The sequence below is a fragment of the Phyllobates terribilis genome, unplaced genomic scaffold (assembly GCF_046119375.1).
Source record: "Phyllobates terribilis strain yellow unplaced genomic scaffold, ASM4611937v1 Scaffold_2__4_contigs__length_985480577, whole genome shotgun sequence".
NCBI lineage: Eukaryota > Metazoa > Chordata > Amphibia > Anura > Dendrobatidae > Phyllobates > Phyllobates terribilis.
Window position 1 is genome coordinate 144,023,396 of NW_027362762.1, and position 22,367 is coordinate 144,045,762.

At 42.2% G+C, this 22,367-nt stretch overlaps 1 protein-coding gene across 5 annotated transcripts in view; it reads left to right on the forward strand.

Moving 5' to 3' along the window:
- Positions 1-22,367, forward strand: part of TNS2 (tensin 2) — a 180,121-nt gene that overhangs the window by 139,191 nt on the left and 18,563 nt on the right. For all 5 annotated transcript variants that reach the window (XM_073662925.1, XM_073662929.1, XM_073662930.1 and 2 more), the window contains 8 exons: positions 1,961-2,073; positions 3,863-3,923; positions 4,870-4,954; positions 6,272-6,401; positions 8,560-8,625; positions 9,276-9,392; positions 12,215-13,621; positions 21,119-22,349. In XM_073662925.1, coding sequence (XP_073519026.1) covers positions 1,961-2,073; positions 3,863-3,923; positions 4,870-4,954; positions 6,272-6,401; positions 8,560-8,625; positions 9,276-9,392; positions 12,215-13,621; positions 21,119-22,349 — 3,210 coding nt within the window. The remainder of the gene's footprint in view (positions 1-1,960; positions 2,074-3,862; positions 3,924-4,869; positions 4,955-6,271; positions 6,402-8,559; positions 8,626-9,275; positions 9,393-12,214; positions 13,622-21,118; positions 22,350-22,367) is intronic.

Sequence of the window (22,367 nt, forward strand, 5' to 3'; positions counted from 1 at the left end):
TCGCTTCCGCACTGAAGACGGTTGCCTATCAACAGGAAAAGGGCTAGTTTAGCCCATAGCAAGCATGGCCTGAAGTCTGTGCACAGAAGCACAGACTTCAGGCGATCTGTGCTGTAGGTTATCAGCAAAAACATGTAATAGGGTGATTTAGAAAATGATTATACTGTAGAGTTCTGCACTATAGTCACTTTCTTGTGAAAGTGGAGGTATGCTTCAAGTTAACGAGCCTGAGCTACAATACCAGGTATAGCCCATAGAGAAGAGTGGCACTGGAGAAGGAAATAGCCATGTTTTTTTGTCTCATAACACCACATATATGAGGAAACGCTGTACTGGTGAGGGTTGGTGAGATATTAACCAGTTCAAACCGTTGTAACGATTTTTACCATGGGAAATCATTTGAATCTTTGGAAATCTCATGTTTGTACATTGCTGTACTTGTATTTTCTCAAGAAGTTGTTAAAGTCCTCCATCTGTTACAACACATGGAAAAAATGTCATCGATAGACCCTCTCATTTCGGTAATTGCCTCTCTATGTAATTGGACTGATGTCAGAGTCCTCAAATTGTCACTTGCTTGTTAGTGTGAGGACTCGTCTTGGAATCTCTTATTACGGTTTATAAGAGTGTCTGGCTTGTAACTTTTTTTGCTTTCTCGTTTGTGTCCTTCTTTATGTTGAAATTTGGTGCAAATGTGGGGATTTATTTTAATAGTCAACATGAACTAACCCTGGATTTTCCTTGATCTTACAATGATTTTCTACATATTTTTCTTACCTAAATTACCCCAAGAACAAGTACAGTTATTTATTTCATTCCTGTATGTGACCTAATGGATATTTTATTTGTAACAATATTAAATTATGCAAAATTTGATATAAAAAAAAATTGTCGAAATTGATTGTTTTAGTAAAATACTCCTAGGTGGTATAACTATAATGGGTGCTGGACCTGCACTTGCACCCGGACCCTGGAGACTAGAGGCGCCAAAAAGTCAATTTGCCCCATATAAAAAGAGTATTATTATTAAAGACCTGTAATAGTTGGGGGCCGTTTTGGAGATTTTGTTTTGGGGCCCATAAGTTTCAAGTTACACCACTGGCTTTCAGGATTTGTCTTCACAGTCCGTTCTGGATGCAGTTTCTTTTCTTTGCTGACTGGACAATACAAGTTTTTCAGGCACTTCTGTTATTCATATATTTGTTTATATAATAGAATAGTTTTTGAAGCTTTCTGATTGCATGATACTATGCTGAATAACTTAGGCTATGTGCAGATGGAGTTTTCTTGAGACCCATTTCAAGCGGCAAAAGCTTTAGGAAATGCTTATTTTTTGGGGTCCAGGTCCGCTCCAAAGCTCGTGTGAAAAAGCTCACAGAGAATGCTCAAAGAATGAACATATGAAGAAGTGACATTTCCATTTTTCAGGTGCTTTCCTCTTGGAAGACGCTCTGTACTTTACAATATGAGTCAATGGGAAGGCTCAAAACATGACTAGACATATTTTTGAATGTTTTCCCAGTGTTTCGCTTCAGAAACCGCTAGTGGTTTCTTCATTGTTCAAACACTACAAAAACGATGAAAAAATTGCTCAAAAAAAATCTGGCAGTCAAAAACAATGAAAGCAAGCACTAATGAAACTGCCAAAAAGACACAAAAAAGACGCTTTAGGATAAAAAAATGCCAGCGTATTCTGTAGCGTCTCCCACTCAGCGGATCAGCCCACGTGTAAAAGACGTCATGTGCACAAACCCTCAAAGCGGATCCCAAGAGGAATCTTCATCAAACAAGGGACATGCACTTTTTTTTACCACCAGGCGTTTTACAAAACCTGGGAAAAAATGGCAAAAAATGCTCAAAAAAACTTTACATAATAAATAGGAGGTAACGGATATGCTTTATAAAAAGCTCCACTGCCTTATATTGTTATCACCCACCTCTGTTTTTTTCTTTTCTAAAGGTATATCAACTATTTTGGAGGATTATTGTCCGGCAATATAAAGATCAGCAGTGACATGTTATCGTTGCAGTGTGTGCTGTTACCGGTTATCCCGGCTCTTCAGAATGATGGCGGTAAGAGTTCATATCAATATATCATAGTATAATATCCGGTCTAACATGCAGCGGGTGTGTGGGCAGTATCGGCCTGTTCTCAGCATACAGGAGGTGCGGGACTCAGACTTGGTACCCACATTCATTCTATGTCCTACGTATATGCCATATGTAGAGTGCAATGGATGAATTGCCCCATAACAGCACTTTATGTCTAACATTTCAGTATTGGGTGGCAGCATATTTCCATGCCGCTGACTTAGTTTATTCCTATTCTGTATCTAAACGATTGCTCAGGGAGGTGGCTTCATGTCTCCATGGCTGGGGAGTTGAGAAACAAGGTCTATTCCGGCATACATTGCAGAATTTCTCTGTGATTGTTCCACTATTAATTTCAGCTTACATGGTGCTCATTATACATTTGTCCTAAGCACATGTGTTTCTTATAAATCCTGGCTTCCCTTGACATCTGCTTCCCAGATCCATAGAGTTAGCATCGAATGTAATAAAAACTCCACCTTGGCTATTGCATGCCGTGCCAGACCTAGACTCCCACTGCTCGTTGCCATGTGGAATTTAACATTTTCTAACCTCCAAAATTAGTTTGGAAAAATAAAACCCTAAATGATTGTGACCGTGCTAAATGTAATCACAACCTATGCAGCTGATGCCTCTTTCCATACAGCTAGAGTATAGGATGAGAGCGCAGGTTTCCAGACCTGAGTCACTGAGTCACTCCACTTCCCTTGTGGTCTGCGCATACCATCATCTTCACGCATATGTCAGACATCTGCTTAGTGTTACTCTAGCATGCAGCTTAGCGGTCTCTTCTTTTTTAATTTAATAGTTGTGAGTTGATTTGCTATTTACCATCATTTTTACTCTTTATTTATGTGATATTTTTTTTGCTATTTATGGCAGGGTATTAAATTGGAACCGACTTTACTCCATGACTATTACATTATTTAGTTATTTAAGTTACGATATCCTCCCCATATCACTAGTAGGCCATTTTTCCTGCCTACATAGGCATGTTATTTCTAAGAACTAATGAAAGCACCTGCCAGATATTTCTGATGCTTCAAATGGGTAAAAATACATCTCACTTGGTACTTGGGTCACCCAACTGGAGACCTCAAGGATAGTTGGGCTTTTCCCATAGACTTGACTGTTGGCAGATCCTGTTAATATATTAAATTAGTCCCTCCAACTAGTCCTTTTGGACACCATCGATATCTTACAGACTTGTTAAATCCAAAAAGAGGAAGAAAAAACGAATGTGTCTAAGAGGCTTGAGGAAAGATTGGAATGGCCGATGTTCTCTACCTTTTGCAGGAAACGCACAGCTGCAGTGTCCATTGCAATATCCACTTGGAATAGGGCTGAGCAGCGATACCAGGCACAACCCAAGGTCTAGAGTGGCACTATTTCTTGAAAAATAAGTCCTTTATTTTCTAGACCAGGACAAACCCTTTAACTTTTAAGACTCAGTGGTCAGAGAAGAGCTCCTCATACGTGACCCTCAGAGCTCAATGTCCATCTTAGTCGGTTTGCTACCTGAGCCGCCCTTGTTTGAACCCTTTTTCATTCATAATGTATTCCTGCCGCAGATCTACATGCAGCCAATATTTTCCCATATGTTTACCATCTGCAGAAATCTGCCCGTGTTATTTCACTTGTGTCATAGTAATGCCTTTATTTTGCTGTATCAGTCTGACACATTCCTGTCCAGGCCACATAAAATAAGAGGAATGTAAGGGCTTCTGTAAATCTCCATTCCACTCATATTGTATCATTTCTTCTGTCTCAGGATTTTGTCCCTTTCTGAAGATCTACCAGTCCATGCAGCTCGTCTACACCTCAGGAATTTAGTGAGTTTTATTTCTGTATCTCAGCACTTTGTAATGTACAACAGCTAAAGGGCTCACTCCTACAGACAGCACGCTGTCCTATGGTGGTCAGCCATCTAGTGCATGTGGGCGATTTCCAGGTGGTCCGTGGCTTTATGCACACTCTTCTGTCTTCTATTAATCGCAATGTTATGCATCATTCACACGTCCGTGTTGCACCTACGTGTTGTATCCGTATGTTTCATGGATATCACACTTACCCATTATAATCTCTGGTGCTATTCACATGTACATTTTTTTCTAGTATCACAAGGGCCAATACAAGTCTATGGTTCCGTGTAAAACACATACAGCGCACAGATGGCGTCAGTGTACAATCCGTGTGCTGTCCATATCAAACAATGCAAAGTATAGGAGAAGCTTTGTCCTTTATATCTTTCTTTATCCATACTGGAAAAACACCAATGACACTGATGGTAAAAACAGACACACAGATGCACAACACTGATGACACCGATACCATTTTTTCCCATATGAGGTTAAACACGAACGTGTGAATGAGGTCGAAAATTGTTGGTTTACAGCTCCTTCAACCCGACTATAATACAGAAGACCACACAAAGCTGCACTCAGAGTTTGATCAGAGTGTGATCTGATTTTTTTCGAATGTTGAAAATAAAAAAAAATGTCTCCATATTCTCCATTCTGTCAGTCCATGAAAATCGGACCATACTGAAATGTCATCCGAGTGCAGTCTGATTTTTTCTACTGACCCATAGACATGAATAGCCGAGTGCGATACAATAATTGGATGAAACTCGTGCATGCTGCAATTTTATCCTTAGACTGATTTGGTTCGAGGAAAAAATTGAACGTGTGCACCACCCCATCAAAATGACGGACAGCACTTGTTCGATTTTTACAGTCGTCTGCACGAGCCCTAATGCACTCTCTCTCTTATCCCCAGCTTAAGTCAAGGGGATGGCGCTAACAAGAAGCGTCAGCTGTGTATCAGCCTGGAGCCAGCACTGCTTCTGAAAGGCGATATCATGGTATGTATTGGTCTCTGTATTTTACAGATATCTTACAACGTATTGTCCAGACAATCTGCTTGGGATTATGGTACAGATGAGCATCAGACACTGGGGCAGACATAGAATACATACAACCTTTGCTGCTGTACAGGGGCATTAAGTTATGTATACTGTATATAACGTTTTTCAGACATGTGAGAATCCAGCAAATTTATTAGGAGGAAGACTATTCGGGACACGCTGGCATCTTTTGTCATGAAGCATCTTCTTTGGTATCTTCTCAGTCATTTCTTTTGAGGTTTTGGCCTCCGTCCTCGTTCTTACTCACGTAGACTTTCACACGTCTTGATATTTCTGGTACTGGAAAAACCAGTACCGGAGATATCCGTGTCTGTGTGTACCTGTGTGGCCACATCAGGAGCACACGTACCGGCGCCTGTGAATCAGCTGTACAGTTCGCTCTGTTCCCAACCCCAAGAGCCAGGTGCTGGAGGCAAGTCTCATCATTATCCTCTGCTGGCGCTGAGATCAACACCAGCAGGGGACAATGTTGAGAGTAGTATTCTGCTCCTGCTGTGTCCAACAAGTGTAAAAATAAGTATAAAATAAAAAGCACATTATACTCCCCTATACACCTAATTCCCTGAAGCCATTGTCCCCTGTAAACAAACCAAAAATAAAAAAACACAATATCCCTCACCTGTCTGAAGATTAAATAATTCAGTGTCCTACTCTGTAATCCATCTGTATGACATTTCTTCATCAGCGTCTGCGGTGGCTTGAGGCGACTGCACACGCTGAGGAGCAGAGGAGAATGACTTGATGCAGCGAGTGGACCCCTGTACTGCGCTGAGCTCACTGAGCGGTGCCCTGTCACTCACTGAGCTCAGCACAGTTCAAGGTCCCGCTAAACCACATAATAAATATGGTGCAGGTGATAAAAGACATTTTTTCCCTGGCACAGATTTTGCAGAATTGTGGCACATTTAGCTTAATAAATCTCCTCCAATGTTCCCATAAGAATAGTTCACTGTAGCAGCTCTGTCAGCAGAATACAGACCAGAGGTGTACCACCCATAGCGGCAGATCATGCAGCGGCTACGGAGCCCGGAAGCCAGGGAAGCCCTGTGCCGCCACATTATAAAGTATAATGTAGTGCAGTTACTATCTCTGACAGCTCTGTATAGTACAGATAAAGTTATATTTATTACTGCATTGGTTACATCTTATTATTAAAAGGGTTTTTCTAAGATTGCTTTAAAATTTGAAACGTAAACTCTTCAAGCAAGTTCACTATTTCTCGCCTATTTGCATCATATAAATTTGTATTCACAGGTGAAATGCTACCATAAGCGCTGTGAGCCCCACGAGCGTGAGGTCCTGTTCAGACTTCAATTCCATACGTGCACAATTCACAACACTCACCTCTGCTTCAGTAAAGACCAGCTGGACTGTGCCAACACAGGTGAGACATGGCACTTACTGCCCTGGCTCCCTACCATTAAAAAAACAGAGTTTTCCAAAGTTGTTTCCAAAGGACTAAGCTATCATCAGAAAATGACCAGTTGTTAAAATCAGATATTTTGAAAAAAATTTGACAGCATTTTTTTTTTTCATAATTAATAATCTTGCAATTTTCACATTGACCACTGGGTCTATTTTAGACTGATACTTCCTGTCCTTTCAGGAAGAGTTTTCAGTAGGCTACTTATCAGCAGAGGCTGGGTTAAAATGCCAGGTAACAGCTCTGAACACAGCTTCTAAAAAAAGGATCCACTAGTCATAATAGGTGATATCACAGCCGACCCTGCTTCCCCTTCTTTTTCAATAACCTTTGCACACGCTGATTGGATACTTCAATGCAAAAGATACAGTCAGAGTTGGCTCTTTGTGGCTTTGTACATGTGTTGTTTCCTGAAACAACAAGAAGAGTCTAAAAAAAGCCCCGGTGTTCAGTGCAAGATTTCTATTTTTTAAACAGATTGTGATATGTAAAAAAAAACATTGCCAAAATGTAAAAAAAAATACATTTACCAAAATAACCTGACAACCAATAGGTCGTTTTCTGATTATAGCTTCACTTTTAGGCAGGGACTGTTTATTCTGGTAGGCATTGAGGACATGAGGGGACAGGAAGAGAACTTTGAGCAACGTTACTCCTTAGGCAAAATGTTTAAAATACACGGGCTGTGGCTGCTGAATTGGATGGATGTTAAGAGAATGTTGGTCATTTTGCTTTAGGCAGCACAGATCTTGTTATGTTTATTGTTCCTGGAAAGGCTGCTGCAGCACTTCTTTTTTTTTTTTTTTAAACCAATTTAATTTTCTGTGGTGGTAGACTTTCTTCAACCCAGAGTGATGAAATCAGTCAAAGGTAAAAGTTTCCACTTTCACACTTGCCTATTTTCCCTCTGTATTTAATTTCTGACCCAAAAGGAACATAGAGAGAGAGAGAAGGATTAATGGAAACATTTGCAGGTCTTCCATGTTTTGGATGTAATGTTGGTTTTGTCTTTGGCTTTGTTCACATCTATATCATAGAGTATGTTTTTAACAGACATCATGACACAGTGCCAGATCCATCAAAGGACAGATACCAACGGTGCCTGACAGACCCTATTGACGTGTATGGTCTGTCCGTGTACGTTATTTAGATGGGAACCATAACTTCTAGTCTCCCACCCAAATGTGAACATAGCCATACAAACTGATGTGAAATACCGACCAAAGTATGCAAGTGTGACAGCTACAAGTTTGAGATTAGGAAAAATAAAGAAGTGTTGGCCATTTCTGTAATCCTGTTGTTATAGTGTTTATAAAAGTATATTCGTAAAGCTGAATGCAGACCACGCCAATGAGGGGATGTGGTGCAGGGACCGCTGCGCTCTGTGGGATCAGGGCTGGATTTATTGATCCATCTGTGTTTCGTATCATCTTATTGTGCGTTATGTCGTTGGTTGTCCTGGGGATACTTATGGGTTATATACAGGTATATTAAAAAGCAGTAATTAACCTCATTAATTTCCTTATGTGAAGGCGAGTGTATTTTTGGTCATCGGATCAGTTATGATGATCACATTCTGATCAGACTGGAGTTTGATCAGCTTGTGATCATAGTGGGATCTCTGTCCAAGGAAAAAATCAGACATGTGCGCAGCCCCATAGAATAACATTTGTCCAAGTGCCATTTGATGTTTTTTCGGATCACACTCAGACCGAAAATGCGCTCGTCTGCACCTGCCCTTAGCTTCATTTCTGACACTTACCCGGTCCGTTCTGGTCTCAGCATACTGGAATGGTTTTAGGGGTCATTGCTGTGGACAGTGATCGGTTGAGAAGGCATTTTGTGGCCACTTTCATTGTGTTGAGGAAGTGTCAAGAATATTAAAGTCTGTCTGAACTCTTATCTTGAAGATTAATCTGTGACTACGTCAGTATAATACTCGCTCACACTTATGGCGATGGGAAAACTGAGATATGGGGTGTTCTTTGTTTAGCGGTCCTGTGATTGCCTGATAGCCGTGCGCTGATCTTCTCCAAGGTATAACAGAACATCGCGGAGTTCACTGCCATTTATTGCTCTTTCCCATATTATTAATAATAATTGAGATTTCTTCTCCAAGATGACAGATTTCCAGATGACGCAGCTGTGGAATTTATATTTTCTTCTGGACAAGACAAAGTTAAAGGTAAGGACACTTCTGAGTCATAGGGCCCGATGCATCAAGATGTTTTTGACAGAATTCTGACTTAAAAAAAAAGATCTTGAAACATTGCAAAATATTGGGCAACTAGAAGTTACGCTGCAATTTAGCAATTTTTTTTTATATATGTTTTTATGCAAGTCCCAGTCAGGTCAACAAAGCTAGGATGGGCCGTGGTGAAGCCCACCTGTCAAAAAATGTTTTTCAAGACATGAGCTTAAAAATTCATGATGGTAGATGAGATAACGCTCAGCCGTTTGATAACGCTTGATCAAGGGCATTTTGTGCCTGAAATGCATCTGAGCGTTATCTTATCTACCATCATGAATTTTTAACCTCATGTTTCGAAATAAATTTTGAAGATTTTATCCAGTTTGCCAACATTTGGAATTTTTTCATCTTATTGATTCATCTCATTTATAAACATATCCCAGAGCATTAACCAGATCCTTTCTGTATAGACAACATCTTCATGTACAATTATACAGTGGAAGTCCCCGATATTTCTGTATAATCAACTAATTTTCTCTCGTAAACACATCTGTCTCCCACCGGCACACCATCCACCATTTGTCTGCCTTCTAAATTTACTGCCATCTTATTCCCTTTTTGTCTCTCCATCTCCCACATTAAAGGGCGAGAGGTTTTCCACAAAGACCCCAGCGTTTCAGTGGATTACGACATCACTGATCCACTTATCCGGTATGACTCCTATGAAAACCTCAACGTTAACCACGAGGACAGTCTGGAGGGTGAGTGCACCGAATGTCACATATAACAGCTGGGCCAAATACATGCTTAATGTAAAGGGCAGAGGTCTCCTTATTCCAAGTCACTTGTAGATATAAGTCCGGGGGAGAGACTAAGCGGATTAGTCACTTCCTCAGTAATAATTTGCGCAGACAACATTCCCAGAGACTGCTTTACATTATAGCTCTGGTTAATATTAGTGACGTAAGATTGCTGTAGTTTTAATGGAATTTCAGGGGTCTAAGCTATTTATGCTTTTCATGCATGTGACAAGTCAATGAGTCACTAACACAAGGACGCACAGGGAAGATTAATATGATTTACTGATATAGAGTGCAGAGGGAAAGCAGGACAATTAAAGTGAATGTTGAGGTGTAGCTCGAAGGGGAGAACGTGCATTGCCTGCAAACTCTGAATCACTATACAGTTGAGATCAAAATTATTCAACCCCCATTGCAAATTAGTAGTGATGAGCGAATAGATCTGTGGAGGATAGAGTTTGAGTCAGATTTCCTGAATTTCGCTGTTTCCTGCAAATTTGAACATTTTGAGATTCGATTCATGGCTCAAAAAGAAAAACTTCCCCGACACCATTTCCCACACTGCTGAAGCATCAGAGAGTGGAGTAATGTCATTTTGCATTCCTGCGTGGGCTTCCCCATAATGCCCTGAAGCTATGACATCTTACAGATTATCAATACTTGTACAGTGGTGGTCAGTACCCGGGCCATCACAGATCAGTGGTTCCCAGAGGAGCACAGTTTGTACAGCAGAGTCATTTTCCATCTCCAGAGTCACTGGTATGGTCATCGGGGTCCTCTCTCTCCTGTAAAGTGTAAGCTCATATTGTCAGCGGGGGCCTCTCTCTCTCCTGTAAAGTGTAATCTCGTATGGTCAGCAGGGTCATCTCTCTCCTGTAAAGTGTAAGCTCGTATGGTCAGCAGGGTCCTCTCTCTCCTGTAAAGTGTAAGCTCGTATGGTCATCGGGGTCCTCTCTCTCTCTCCTGTAAAGTGTAAGCTCGTATGGTCAGCGGGGTCTTCTCTCTTCTGTATAGTGTAAGCTCGTATGGTCATCGGGGTCTTCTCTCTCTTTCTCTCCTGTAAAGTGTAAGCTCATATGGTCAGCGGGTCCTCTCTCCCTCCCTCTCCTGTAGAGTGTAAGCTCATATGGTCGGTGGGGTCCCCTCTCTCTCCTGTAGAGTATAAGCTCTTATGGTCAGCGGGGTCCTCTCTCTCCTGTAGAGTGTAAGGTCATATGGTCAGCGGGGTCCTCTCTCTCCTGTAGAGTGTAAGCTCATATGGTCAGCAGGATACTCTCTCTTTCTCCCCTGTAAAGTGTAAGCTCGTATGGTCAGCAGGGTTCTCTCTCTCTCCCCCATTGTGTATTTTAGATTTCCAGTATTGAGATTTGCAAAGTTGGCAAATTCAGATTTCAAAAGATCTGCTCATCTCTACAAATTTGGCTTATTAGCAAAATGTATAAAGTTTTTGCTGTCTGCAATAAACCAATCAAACGAGAACAATATAAATAGCTCAACACGATTAATATAATAAGTGGTTTCTATAAATTCAACACAAAATGCCACTTTTACTGACTCCTGCCGTCTCGGGATTATTCACCCGCTGAGTAGAATCCCTCATAAGAGCACACATTTGTCTCATGCACCTGATGCAAGTAATCAAGGACTACATTAGTTACATCAGGAATGCTTGGAATAAAGCACATCAAATACCCGGACTGGTTAGGGTTTTTTTGACTGTGAGGCTCTGTGCCCACGATGCAGAAATGCTCCGGATTTTTCCTGAGCGTTTCTGCATCTCCCTGGCAGAAAAAACGCATGCGGATTGTACATGCGGATTGTACATGCGTTTTTCCTGCCAGGGACATGCGGATGTGAAGCGTTCTTCACATGCGTTTCCGCATGCGGGTTGACAAGCGCTTTCCAAGCGATTTTAGCATCACTTGGAAAGTGCTTGACAACTTGGTCACACGATATAAATCTATGCAACCGGCATGGATTTATATAGTGTGACCTTAAAGAATGGTTAAAAATAAAAAAATAAATCTATACTTACCTTCCGATGGCCCCCGGAGTCTTGCTTCGCTCCGTCCTGGCTGCCGGCAGATCGCGGTACACTGAAGGACCTGCCGTCACATGACTATAACATCGGCGCAGATCCTCCAGTCCACCGCGATCTGCCGGCATGGGAGGACGAGCGCAGCGGGGGCCATCAGAAGGTAAATATAACATTTATTTTTTATTTTATTCTTTTTTTCACAGGTTCTATGGTACCCAGGTCCGGAGGAGAGTCTCCTGTCCTCCACACCCGGGTACCATCTACACATTGAAACGCGTGGAATGCACATCTACATATGCAGTGATGCGTAATCCATGCGTTTCAATGCAGGTCCATGGCGGCGAAAACGCAAAATAATTGGTAGTGCTGCGTTTTTTTCCGCAATGATAATCCGCAGCGGAAATTTCATTGAGGACTATGGCAGGCCTTCTACCATGCGTTTTTTAAGCGTTTCTGCAGAGTTTTTGCCACTGCGGAAACGCTAAAAAAACGCATCGTGGGCACACAGCCTGACTGTTGATTGTAAAGTTTGTAAATTTTGCTAATTTTCAAATGGGGTTAATAATTTTGATTGCAGCTGTAGATAAGCCAAGCCTACCAAAAATAATACATTTAGTCAAAAATGTCATGTAGATACCTAACAGTTGTGTCCTTCACTCGTAGAATAAACGTATTGTCTTTTATTATCCTACACTCTATGACAGTTTCTTTCTTTACATTTCTTTTATATTTCTTTATTCCATAGATCTTAGTCACACTCGTGGGCCATTGGATGGCAGCTTGTATGCCCGTGTGAAGAAAAAAAGCACGCCGTTGACATCTACAAATGGAAGCCCCGAACAGCATGGACGACTGCTGTCTGTTAGTAGTGACTCTGGACACTCTTCAGCCCCAACTGAGAGATTGGAAGAAACTCCACAGAAGCCTTTGCCAACAGCAGCCGAGCAAGAAGACCTAGCAAAACTTTTGGGTGGTTTTGGAGTTAATGTAAAGAATGAAAGAGAGCCACATTACTCACAATTGGTGAAATGTCAGGATGTGGTAACCCAAAATGGACATCTAAGACAAATTATTGAGGAAAGACCAAGAGATTTTCAGCAGCAAATGCACCAGGAAGGTGTAAACCAAAACATTCAGGCAAAAGTGAATGGGGATTTGAGGTTTCAGTACTCCCCTCAGTGGTCTGGAGTATCTGATGAAGGAGCATCTCAACACTTGCCCTTAACCCCACCATCCTGGGATGAACAGAGAGAATCACCTTGTGAAGCAATCATTTTGGAAGATGAAATAGCACAGTTTGGTAGCCTCGCTGTCTATCCAGGAAGGAGAGCTGTATTGTCCAGGCACTGTTCCTGCAGAGTAGGTTACGCTGGTCCTAATATTGAAGGACCTCCTAGCAGATCTTACTTCAGACCTGAAGGAATTCTTGACCCTCGGGGGGCACCAGGAGCAGGCGCAATATTACAAGGAGGTCACTATCCAGGCATGTATTCGGATCAGGAGAGAAGAAGACTGTATCGCTCATTGTCTGAAGGACCCCAACATTACCCCAACCAAACACAAAACCCACCAAAGAGAGGAAGTTTAAGAGAAAATCGACAGTATATGTGTCAGCCTATTTCTCACGAACCTGTTTTGCCTCCAATGTGTCCATGTTCTCATTGTCAAAGTTCAGCTTGTTATCCGGTGCCTAACATGTGGACTATGGAAGGAGGCAAGATGTCAACAATGCAACCTTTCCATCGAGGAGAGTTTCCATTACACCTATCCCAGCCTTATGGGCAAAGTGTGCAGCCCAACCATGATATTCCACCTCCTTTTCAAGTCCCGCCTGTTAAGATGCAGTATGGATTCACAGTTCCACATGGTGAAGACTCACTACACTTTAATCATTTTGCTGACACAGGATATGGACATGCCTACCCACATTTATTACATCCCTCCTATCTCCAAGCTCACTGCCCACCCAATGGTTATGTTGCTCATCCTTTTGCTGGTTGCATGTCCTCATGTAATCAGACCGGTGGACAATCTCCTCCAAGCTCCGTGTCTCCCATCGTACCATCCAGTTGCACTCCCCAAAGAATGAGTGGGGACACCATGTCTGCAGGGAGCCCTGGTGAACTAACACCCCCACAGCAACAGCAGCAAGGTGAGGAGTGAGACGTATAACAGCTCTTTTCAAGGTCAGACCTCCCTATCAAAGGATCTAGGTTCAGACATAAAGGGTGGCTTAGTGCCCGATTAACATATTATTCTTTATTGCTGATAGAAAATTTCATGAACGAATATAAGTGATATTTCAGTTTTCAAAATTTGAGTTACTGAGGATGCTGTCTTTTATGTACGTTGGGGCAAAGGTAATGAACAAGAACAAGAGTCATGGAAAGGCAGAGAGTTGGTAGGTCATTTCACATCCTTGAAAATTGACTTTATTCTTATTTCCAGAGGAAAGCAGGATGTTTGTAGAAATGATAAAGAATCTAAATTGTTCACACATTTCCAAAACCATGTGGAGTAGGCTGATCAGGTGGCTGTATTGTAGCTGACTATGGCCAGTAGTCCTGTATTTGCAAAGCACTTTAAAGTCTTGAGCAGTGGCATAGTGCCAATGGTGGAAAGCCACACAACCACTATGGTGCCCATGAGCAAGAAAGGGTCTGGTGCTGAACCATCCTGCCCGCTGCCTGGCTTCCGCCTACGTCACCCAACATATATGGCAAAAGTCAGGGGAACTTGTATAGAGCAGACTTATGTGCTAAGCTTGCCATACCCAGGGGCTACCAGCTATTTTACACAGCAGACACAAGGTGGTAACTGCTCCAATTGGACCCATCATGGACTGCAGGAATTTTAAGCCTTTAGACGCCATGGTGAACTGCAATCATGACAGGTGATTAGAGGGGGGAGGTGCCCTCTTTTAGCCCCACTGAGCCCATGGGACTCAATTGTGGAAACCCGATGGGTTGCTCAATGGCTGCCAGTGCCCCAATCTGGTCCTTCGCTCCTTTGCCATGTACGCCCGTGTGTTTAGGGGTTGGTATTGAAGTTGCTGCATCAGCACACAAAATATGTAAATAATGTTGATCTCAAGATAAAGTTTTCTGTGTGAATACTGCATCGGTGGGTGCCAGACCCTGCTGGTGCGGCACAGCATAACAGGGTGGTAGTAGAGTAAATTATCGGCACTTCCATCCAATGTATAAAAAATTCCTTTTATTGTAACTCCATAAAAACAAGCAAATCCATGTAGGAGTGATTTAATAACTGACTACATTGTCAAATGAAACCAATCCCAAGGGCCACTTAAATCTGAGATGTTTATAGCATATGAGAAGTAACTTCTGTGGAGTGTGTGGGAACAGATGATAGAAAGAGCCTGCAGTTTTGGCTGCATGAATCAAGTGACATGGTTTGTTTTTTTTACAACTGTGGACACTTGGAATTAACCAGATTGTCTGGGGTAGTGCATTGTAGAGAACTGGTGCAGCACGAGTAAAGTCTTGAAAACGGGAGTGGGAGATTCAGATTATGGAGGATGTTAGTCTTAGATTATTTGCAGAATGGAGAGCATTGGTGGGGTGGTAGACAGAGATGCTGTAGGAGATGTAGGGTGGAGCAGTACTGTGTAGAGTTTTGTGGGTGAGAGTGATAAGTTTATGTTGTATTTTGTAGCTGATGGGAAACCAATGTAATGACTGGCATAGCCTGATGGCATCAGTGTAATAGTTGGACAAAAATATGACCCTGGCTGCTGAATTCAGGATAGATTGGAGGTGGATAGTTTTGTGAGAGGGAAACCGATTAGTAGAGAGTTGCAGTAGTTCAGATGAGAAGGAATCAGTGACAGATACATTTTATACCATTTCTAAAGTAAAAAAAGGGAAGATTCTGGAGATGTTTTTGATTTGCAGTTGGCAAGACTGTGTGAGTGTTTGGATATAGGGCATGGAGGAAAGATCTGAATCAAATAACAGTTGTCGTGCTGCTTGAGAATTATGGCAGTACCACACACAGAAATGGAACATGGTGGTATTATGCAGATCCAGTATGGTGTCATTATTTGAGAAATATTACGTCTCTACTTTCCAAAATCACAAAATCGGATGGGGCACTTTGTGACCTCCACTGACATTGATCTGACGCTTGGCACCACCACCCCTCTATGGGAGAGACTTGTCAATCACCTTTAGAAGCACAAGCAGAAGCTGGCCAGGGGCGTTGCCGGACTAGTCTAGTATAAAAACAGTAAGAAAATACCCTGCAAAAGTAAATAAATAAATATTAACTGTAAATAACACCGGGTACTTAATTAACTCTATTTTGATCAAACAAAGTGTAAATGCCATTCAACCACAACAAGGTGTACCCAATCAGGACGGTCCCTAACTCTAGTATCTCAAAATAGCAGGCCTCAAAATAGATGGAGACAGAGCAGGACCTAGACCTGACTGTTTCACACCTGCCCTTGGAAAGCTATATAGAAAAGATACAAGGCCGAAAAAGAGAGATCCACGCCTCTATATGTACAAAGAACAGGGAGCTGAAGCAACATGGAAGAAATGGACCGGCACACCTGGTGGTATAAGTGCAATGTGTAGGTGCATATTCACACAGTTGCCATTAACAGACAAAACCTAAGATAAAAACAAAGCCATCCCAAGTCAAAGCCAAGCAAAGTCAGCGACAAGGTGTACCCAGTCTGGATGGTCCCTAACTCTAGTATTTCACCTTCCTCAAAATAGACAGGGCCGGGCAGGACCTAGCCACAGTGTTTTGCTTTAGTCTTATCTCTCTCATCTCTGCCTATGGTCCACAGTCAGATCTTTACAGTATATTTTCTCTGAAAAGCTGGTGCATGTAACCCAACAATATAGGTGCATTCTTGCAGCCAGGCTCTGGTTCATGGTGTCGGCAGTTCGGGCGGCATAAATCATGGAAGAGGTTCCATTTAAGTTAAAATTCCACAAAAGGAAATGTAAATAGATAAAGATCCCTCGGTTTCGCTGTGTGTTCTTCACAGTCCTGCGGATTACAGCACCTAGAGTATACAGCACTGTATATAAAGAGCCAGCTATACACTGTGTAATGAAACGTACTACTACATAGAGCTAATACTCTAACTTACAGACCGCAGTGCACTCATGTACTCCGTAAACCAGCAAACACGACTCCTGGAAATTTCCTCTCCTCCTGTTTGCCAGTTTATTGTGTTGATGTCCTGCTTGAATTTTCTTTTCCAAGCAAAGGATTTGCCAAACCATCAAGCATTTATTTCCCTGTAGACGATCAGCAGAGATGTGTTCAAGTAAAATGATTATAGATTGCCAATTCGGAGTTCTGGAAAAATTTGGCCCAGGAGTTAAATCACTGTTCAGGATGTATTGGCCAGTCTGACTTCACTGCTGTTATTACAAGCCAACACCTCCTAGTAACAGGCTTATAGCGGCTATAATGGGCGTAATTACTAATAATTGGCTACATTTTATAACCCTGTAATACTCTTGCTCATTATGAGAGCTAGGATTGGTAATTTAATGGTATTTTGTTACACTCCTATAATTATGGTAAGAGATATTCTTTTTAACCCCTTTACAGTCACATTCAAAATATTTCAATAATCATGTAACCTTATACTTGTTTTATAATTTAGGTACCCTCCTTAATGAATTTAAGTACCCTACGTGAACATTTACTCCTTAAAGGGGTTGTCCACTTCTGGACATCTCCTTATTAATGGGCCCGGGGAAGTGAAAAAAAAAAGATACCTTTCAGAACTGTATACTCCTCCATACTCAATGCTTGACCCACTGGTTCCCTGGTATCAACATCAGGCAGGGTTGTCATGCAGCAAATCAATGGCCGCTGGCCGGCTGCAATGTTCACAATTCGTCCTATAAATATGTCAGCAAAATTGTGCTTATTAACTCACTGGCATGATGTAACAGGGCTTGTCAGTGCAGGTCCTCTGCATAAGCTGAGTGTTGATAGTCACCGATGCTCAGACTTGGACTGGCCCACAGGAGAACAGGAGAATCCTCCGCTGGGCCACCACCCTCTTATATCAGCAGTACTTGGAACTATATACTTGAATCACTGTGTACAAACCAAGGCAGCATCTTATTCATTTACCAGTCTACCCAGTTATTGTTGCATGAATTTGAGGATAATGTCACATTTGTATGTAGTTGAAAAGTGGGGCCCTGGAGTTGGTTGCTGGTGGGCCCTTGGCACCCTAGTGTGACACTGCCTATGCTCGATTACTATTCACAGCTATGTATCCTCTGTTCACTGTAGAACAACCATTAGAAATAGTTTTCTGTCCTGTTTATCAGCGAAGGGACAGAGGATCTACACTAGCATGGCTGTGTAGCTGAGAAGACACCTTCTGCTGAGGAAGGAATTATGTCAGCTCCCAGAGGGAGAAGGAGAATGATCCTGTGTAGATTCCGCCCCAGCAGCACTATAATGAGGCATGTGGAAGCAGATAAACACTGTAAATTACCTTATAACAAAAATAAGAAATGTTTAATGGTTTTGGCATTAAAATCATTCATGGGATCTCCTTTTCAAAAGGGCTCATTGTGTTGAAAATCCATTTTTCTCGTGTCTTCCATGTTGTTCAGTGGACTTTTATGTATATTTAAAACTATGGAAACTTCAGAAGTGCAAATAGGGATTTGGGTCAAAGAAGACTCAGAGGTTTACTGAGGCAGCACGGTGGCTCAGTAGAAGGTCCTGGCTTCAATCCCACCAAGGACAACATCTGCAAGGTTCACCTCATGGTTTCCCCCCACTCTCCAAAGACATTCTGGTAGGTAATTTAGATTGTGAGCCCCATTGGGGACAGTGATGATCACATCTGTAAAGCGCTGTGGAATAAGATGGCCCATAAGAGCATAATAATACTCGCCAATATGATATTTAGTTGGATTAGAATTTACTGTCTGTAGATTTTCTAGATGATCTGTATTTTTAACACCGACATCAAAAAGTGTCATAGTTTCCAGAGTCATTCCCTGTCCTGCCAACCTTCTACCGAACTGTAGACTCTTATGACTCACTCTTGGGCTGCCAAGGCCACTTATGAGTCCCATGAGCAAACATCATACAACAGTTCTTAGTGCTCCATTAACTGTATCCTGTCAGGACATCTCTAAACGTTTCACATTTTTTACAGTACACCATACATTTTATTAGCAGGAACAAAGATTTTCTAATATTGTAAATAAAGTGTCTAGATTTTTGTCGCTATTCAAAGAAGGCAACGTTTTTTGTATTAAAGGGGTTTGAATTGACCCTCTAGCCTAAAACTAAAATTTGACTATTCATGTCAAATGTATTGTAAAGTCAGTCTGCCCAATGCACTCTCCAAGGCCCCAATACCAGGGCTGTGGGGTCGGTAAGCCAAACCTCAGACACCTCAATTTCCCTGACTCCACAGCACGACCTCACTACTGAGCGTGTACATAAAGTGCAGCCCAGATTCATCTCAACTAAAAGCCGAGATCCCTAGACCAGAAACAGAACAGACATAACTTTCCCAAATTCTCATGAAAACATTTACAGCACATCCTGCATGGTACTACTGTACCAATTTATTATATATTCTAGGAGTCAGAGTTGGTCCATTTTATACCGACTCCAACTCCGACTCCACCAAAATGGGCACCGACTCCGACTCCACAGCCCTGCTCCATACACATTGGACAAAAATAGTTTATAATTGGAAAACTGGCTGAAAAACTGCACCCAGACAGTTACGTTGAATAACTGTTACTCTGAATGGTCTCTGGTTATAAGTGGCGTACCCCAATGTTCAGTGCTGGATTCGCTATTATTCAACTTATTTAGTAATGATATAGAAGACGGGATTAATAATATTGTTTCTATTTTTGCAGATGAAGTTATGTAGTATACTGCAGTCTGTGGAAGATAATAACTAATAATAATTAACTAATTAACTAATAATTAACAAGCTGACGTGGACAAACTGAGTGTTTGGGCATCCACATGAGGTTCAAAGTGGATAAATATAAGCTATGCATCTGGGTACTAATAATATCCAGGGATCCAGGGAGTAAAACTAGGAGAGTCACTTATAGAGAAGGATCTGAGTAGATCACAGACTAAATAACAGAACGAAATGTCAATCAGCGGCTTCTAAGAGCACCAGGGTATTATCATGTATTAAAAGAGGTACAAACTTGTGGGACAGGGACGGAATGCTCCCACCTTACAATGTGTTTTTTTTGCGACCTCATCTGGAGTATGTAGTTCAGTTGTGGACATCAGTTAATACAAAGGATGCACTGCAGTTAGAAAAAGTACAAAGAAGTGCACAAAACTGATAAGGGGCATGGAGGAACTTGGTTATGAAGAAAGATTAAAAGAATTACATTTATTTAGTCTTGAGAAGAGACATCTAAGAGGGAACTTGATTAACTTGTACAAGTGTATAAATGGCCCATGCAAAAAGAATGGTCAAAAGCTGTTTCATATTAAACCCCCTGAAAAAACAAGGGGGCACTGCCTCCGTCTGAGGAAAGACAGGTTAAGTCACCAGAGGAGACAAAGATCCTTTACCATAAAGGTCTATTAATCTGTGGAATAGTTCACTTCAAGATCTGGTCACTCTGGGAACAGTTAATGGTTTCAAAAAAGACTTAGATGCTTTTTTTTTTTAGAATAATATAACATAAATGCATGTGTAATTGTGTAAAGTTTCTTTCTAGGGCAGCACGGTGGCTCAGTGGTTAGCACTGTTGCTTTGCAGCGCTGGGGTCCTGGGTTCAAATCCCACCAAGGACAACATCTGCAATGAGTTTGTATGCTCTCCCCATGTTTGCATGGGTTTCCTCCCACACTCCAAAGATATAATGATAGGGAATGTACATTGTGAGCCCCAATGGGGACAGCCATGATAATGTATGTAAAGCACTGCAGAATGTGTTGGCGCTATATAAAAAGAAAGATTATTATTTCTGAATGTTTAGTCCAGTGGACCAACAATTGGGATCATGAGGGAAAGATTAGTAATTTCTGGGAGGCCTGGATCATGCATTATGGTTGTGCGGTGCCCACTCATTTGTAATTTTTCAACTATATTAACTATGCAACCTACGTATGCTGTTTTTTTTTATTACCGGTATACCCATTAGTAGTAAGCATCTATGAAAGCCTTACATGTCAGTATTTCCCCAGGCTATCCTACAAACATGTAGCACCTCCATTGTGTCACTTGGCTAATCCTATGTTCATACCTTTACAAATATTGCTCACCCCATAGTGGAGTTCAGGCTGTTTGGTATTCTTTAGGAAATAATGCCTCAGTGACGATTCCCTTCAATCCTTAGACTAGTTGTACCACAGATAATGGGTACGTCCTGTATTGCACTCGTGATGGGTCGACATTTATAATGAAAGGGTTGTACAGAGTTTGGCAGCTTTCTAAAAGCAGGAATACACCAGTTCTCTAACCGTGTGGTACTACAACTTGGCTTTAAATGAGCTGAGCTGCAATAACAGACACAACCCATGGGCATGTGTGGTGCTATTTCTAGAAGAAAGCGGTCAGATTTTATGTTATGGTGTTTTTTTTCCTGGAGTCTCATGTTAAAGATTTACTCCCTATTATTTTTTCTTGCAGATGTACCTGACCATGGTGTGCCAAGGGACGCCCCATTTTTTCAGCAGCAGAATCCAAGAGGGGCAACAGCTGCAGGCAGTGTTTCTTCAATGGCACACAGTAGCCCTGCGGTCCATGTGCAGAGCCCACTGCTCACCAGCTCCCCAACAAGCATCCAAAGTTCAGGAGCCAATACAAATCCCCATGCACACAGTCCATTGCAGGGCCGCAGCACAGTGCCACCTGATGCCTTTGTGTATCCACAGAGTCCTTTACATGTCAGTACCCCAATAAACACAAATTGTCTGCCAGCGCAAACACAACATAACCTTATCCACACACAAAACACAGCTGTGCAAACCCATATCCCACCTACGTCACCATCACATAGACCCTTGATACAAACTGATCATGGAATGCAACCCAAAAATTCATCTGGACAGCAAAACACTGTGCAAAGGCAGAGCTCAGTCGTGCAAAAACAGAGCCCTCCACGGGCACATGTGCATTTTCACAGTCAAGTCGCTGTCGGTCCAGTGCAGTCTCAAAATCCTGTTACACAAACAAATGGATATGCTCCAAAAAATAGTCCTGTGCAGTCCCACAGTCTTGAACAGGTTTGCAACACATCAGTGCAATTGCCTGATATGGTGACGCCGGAACAAACCGTACCGGCGCATAAGATTGTGCACACACAGGGCTTCCGGTCACCTGTACGCTCACAAAGTGAAGGCGCAGCACCCAGTAATGGTCAGGTCCAGGGTCCAGGTCCACATTCACCTTTAACCTCTCAAGTTTCTGGAACCCAAGCCCAACCTGCTGTGCACACACAGTTCTCCCAATCTCATCCCTCCGTGCACAGGCAGAGCTTTCTGGGTCAGGCAACCGCTGTTGTACGCACACAAGGTGGATTCACACAGGAAAATAAGCCTAAGCCAACCTCATTTCATCAGCCAGGTCCTGTCTGTACCAGCACTACATGTATTCCTACAAATAGCACCGTGCAAACTGCGAGTCAGCACGTGCATCCAGACAACACGGTGCCAGTCCACAGCACAGTGCACACCCAGATGCCTTCCCTAACGTTACACAGTCCTGTCCACAGGCAAGGACCCCAACTGCACAACACCGTGCACATACAAAACACCTTACAGACATTCAGAACACCTTGTAATCAAAGTCAGCCTGCTCCGAACAGCCAACTAGTGCAAGCACAGAGTCAGTCATATCCAGTCAGCCCGGGAATTGGCAGGTGAGTCTTCTCATACAA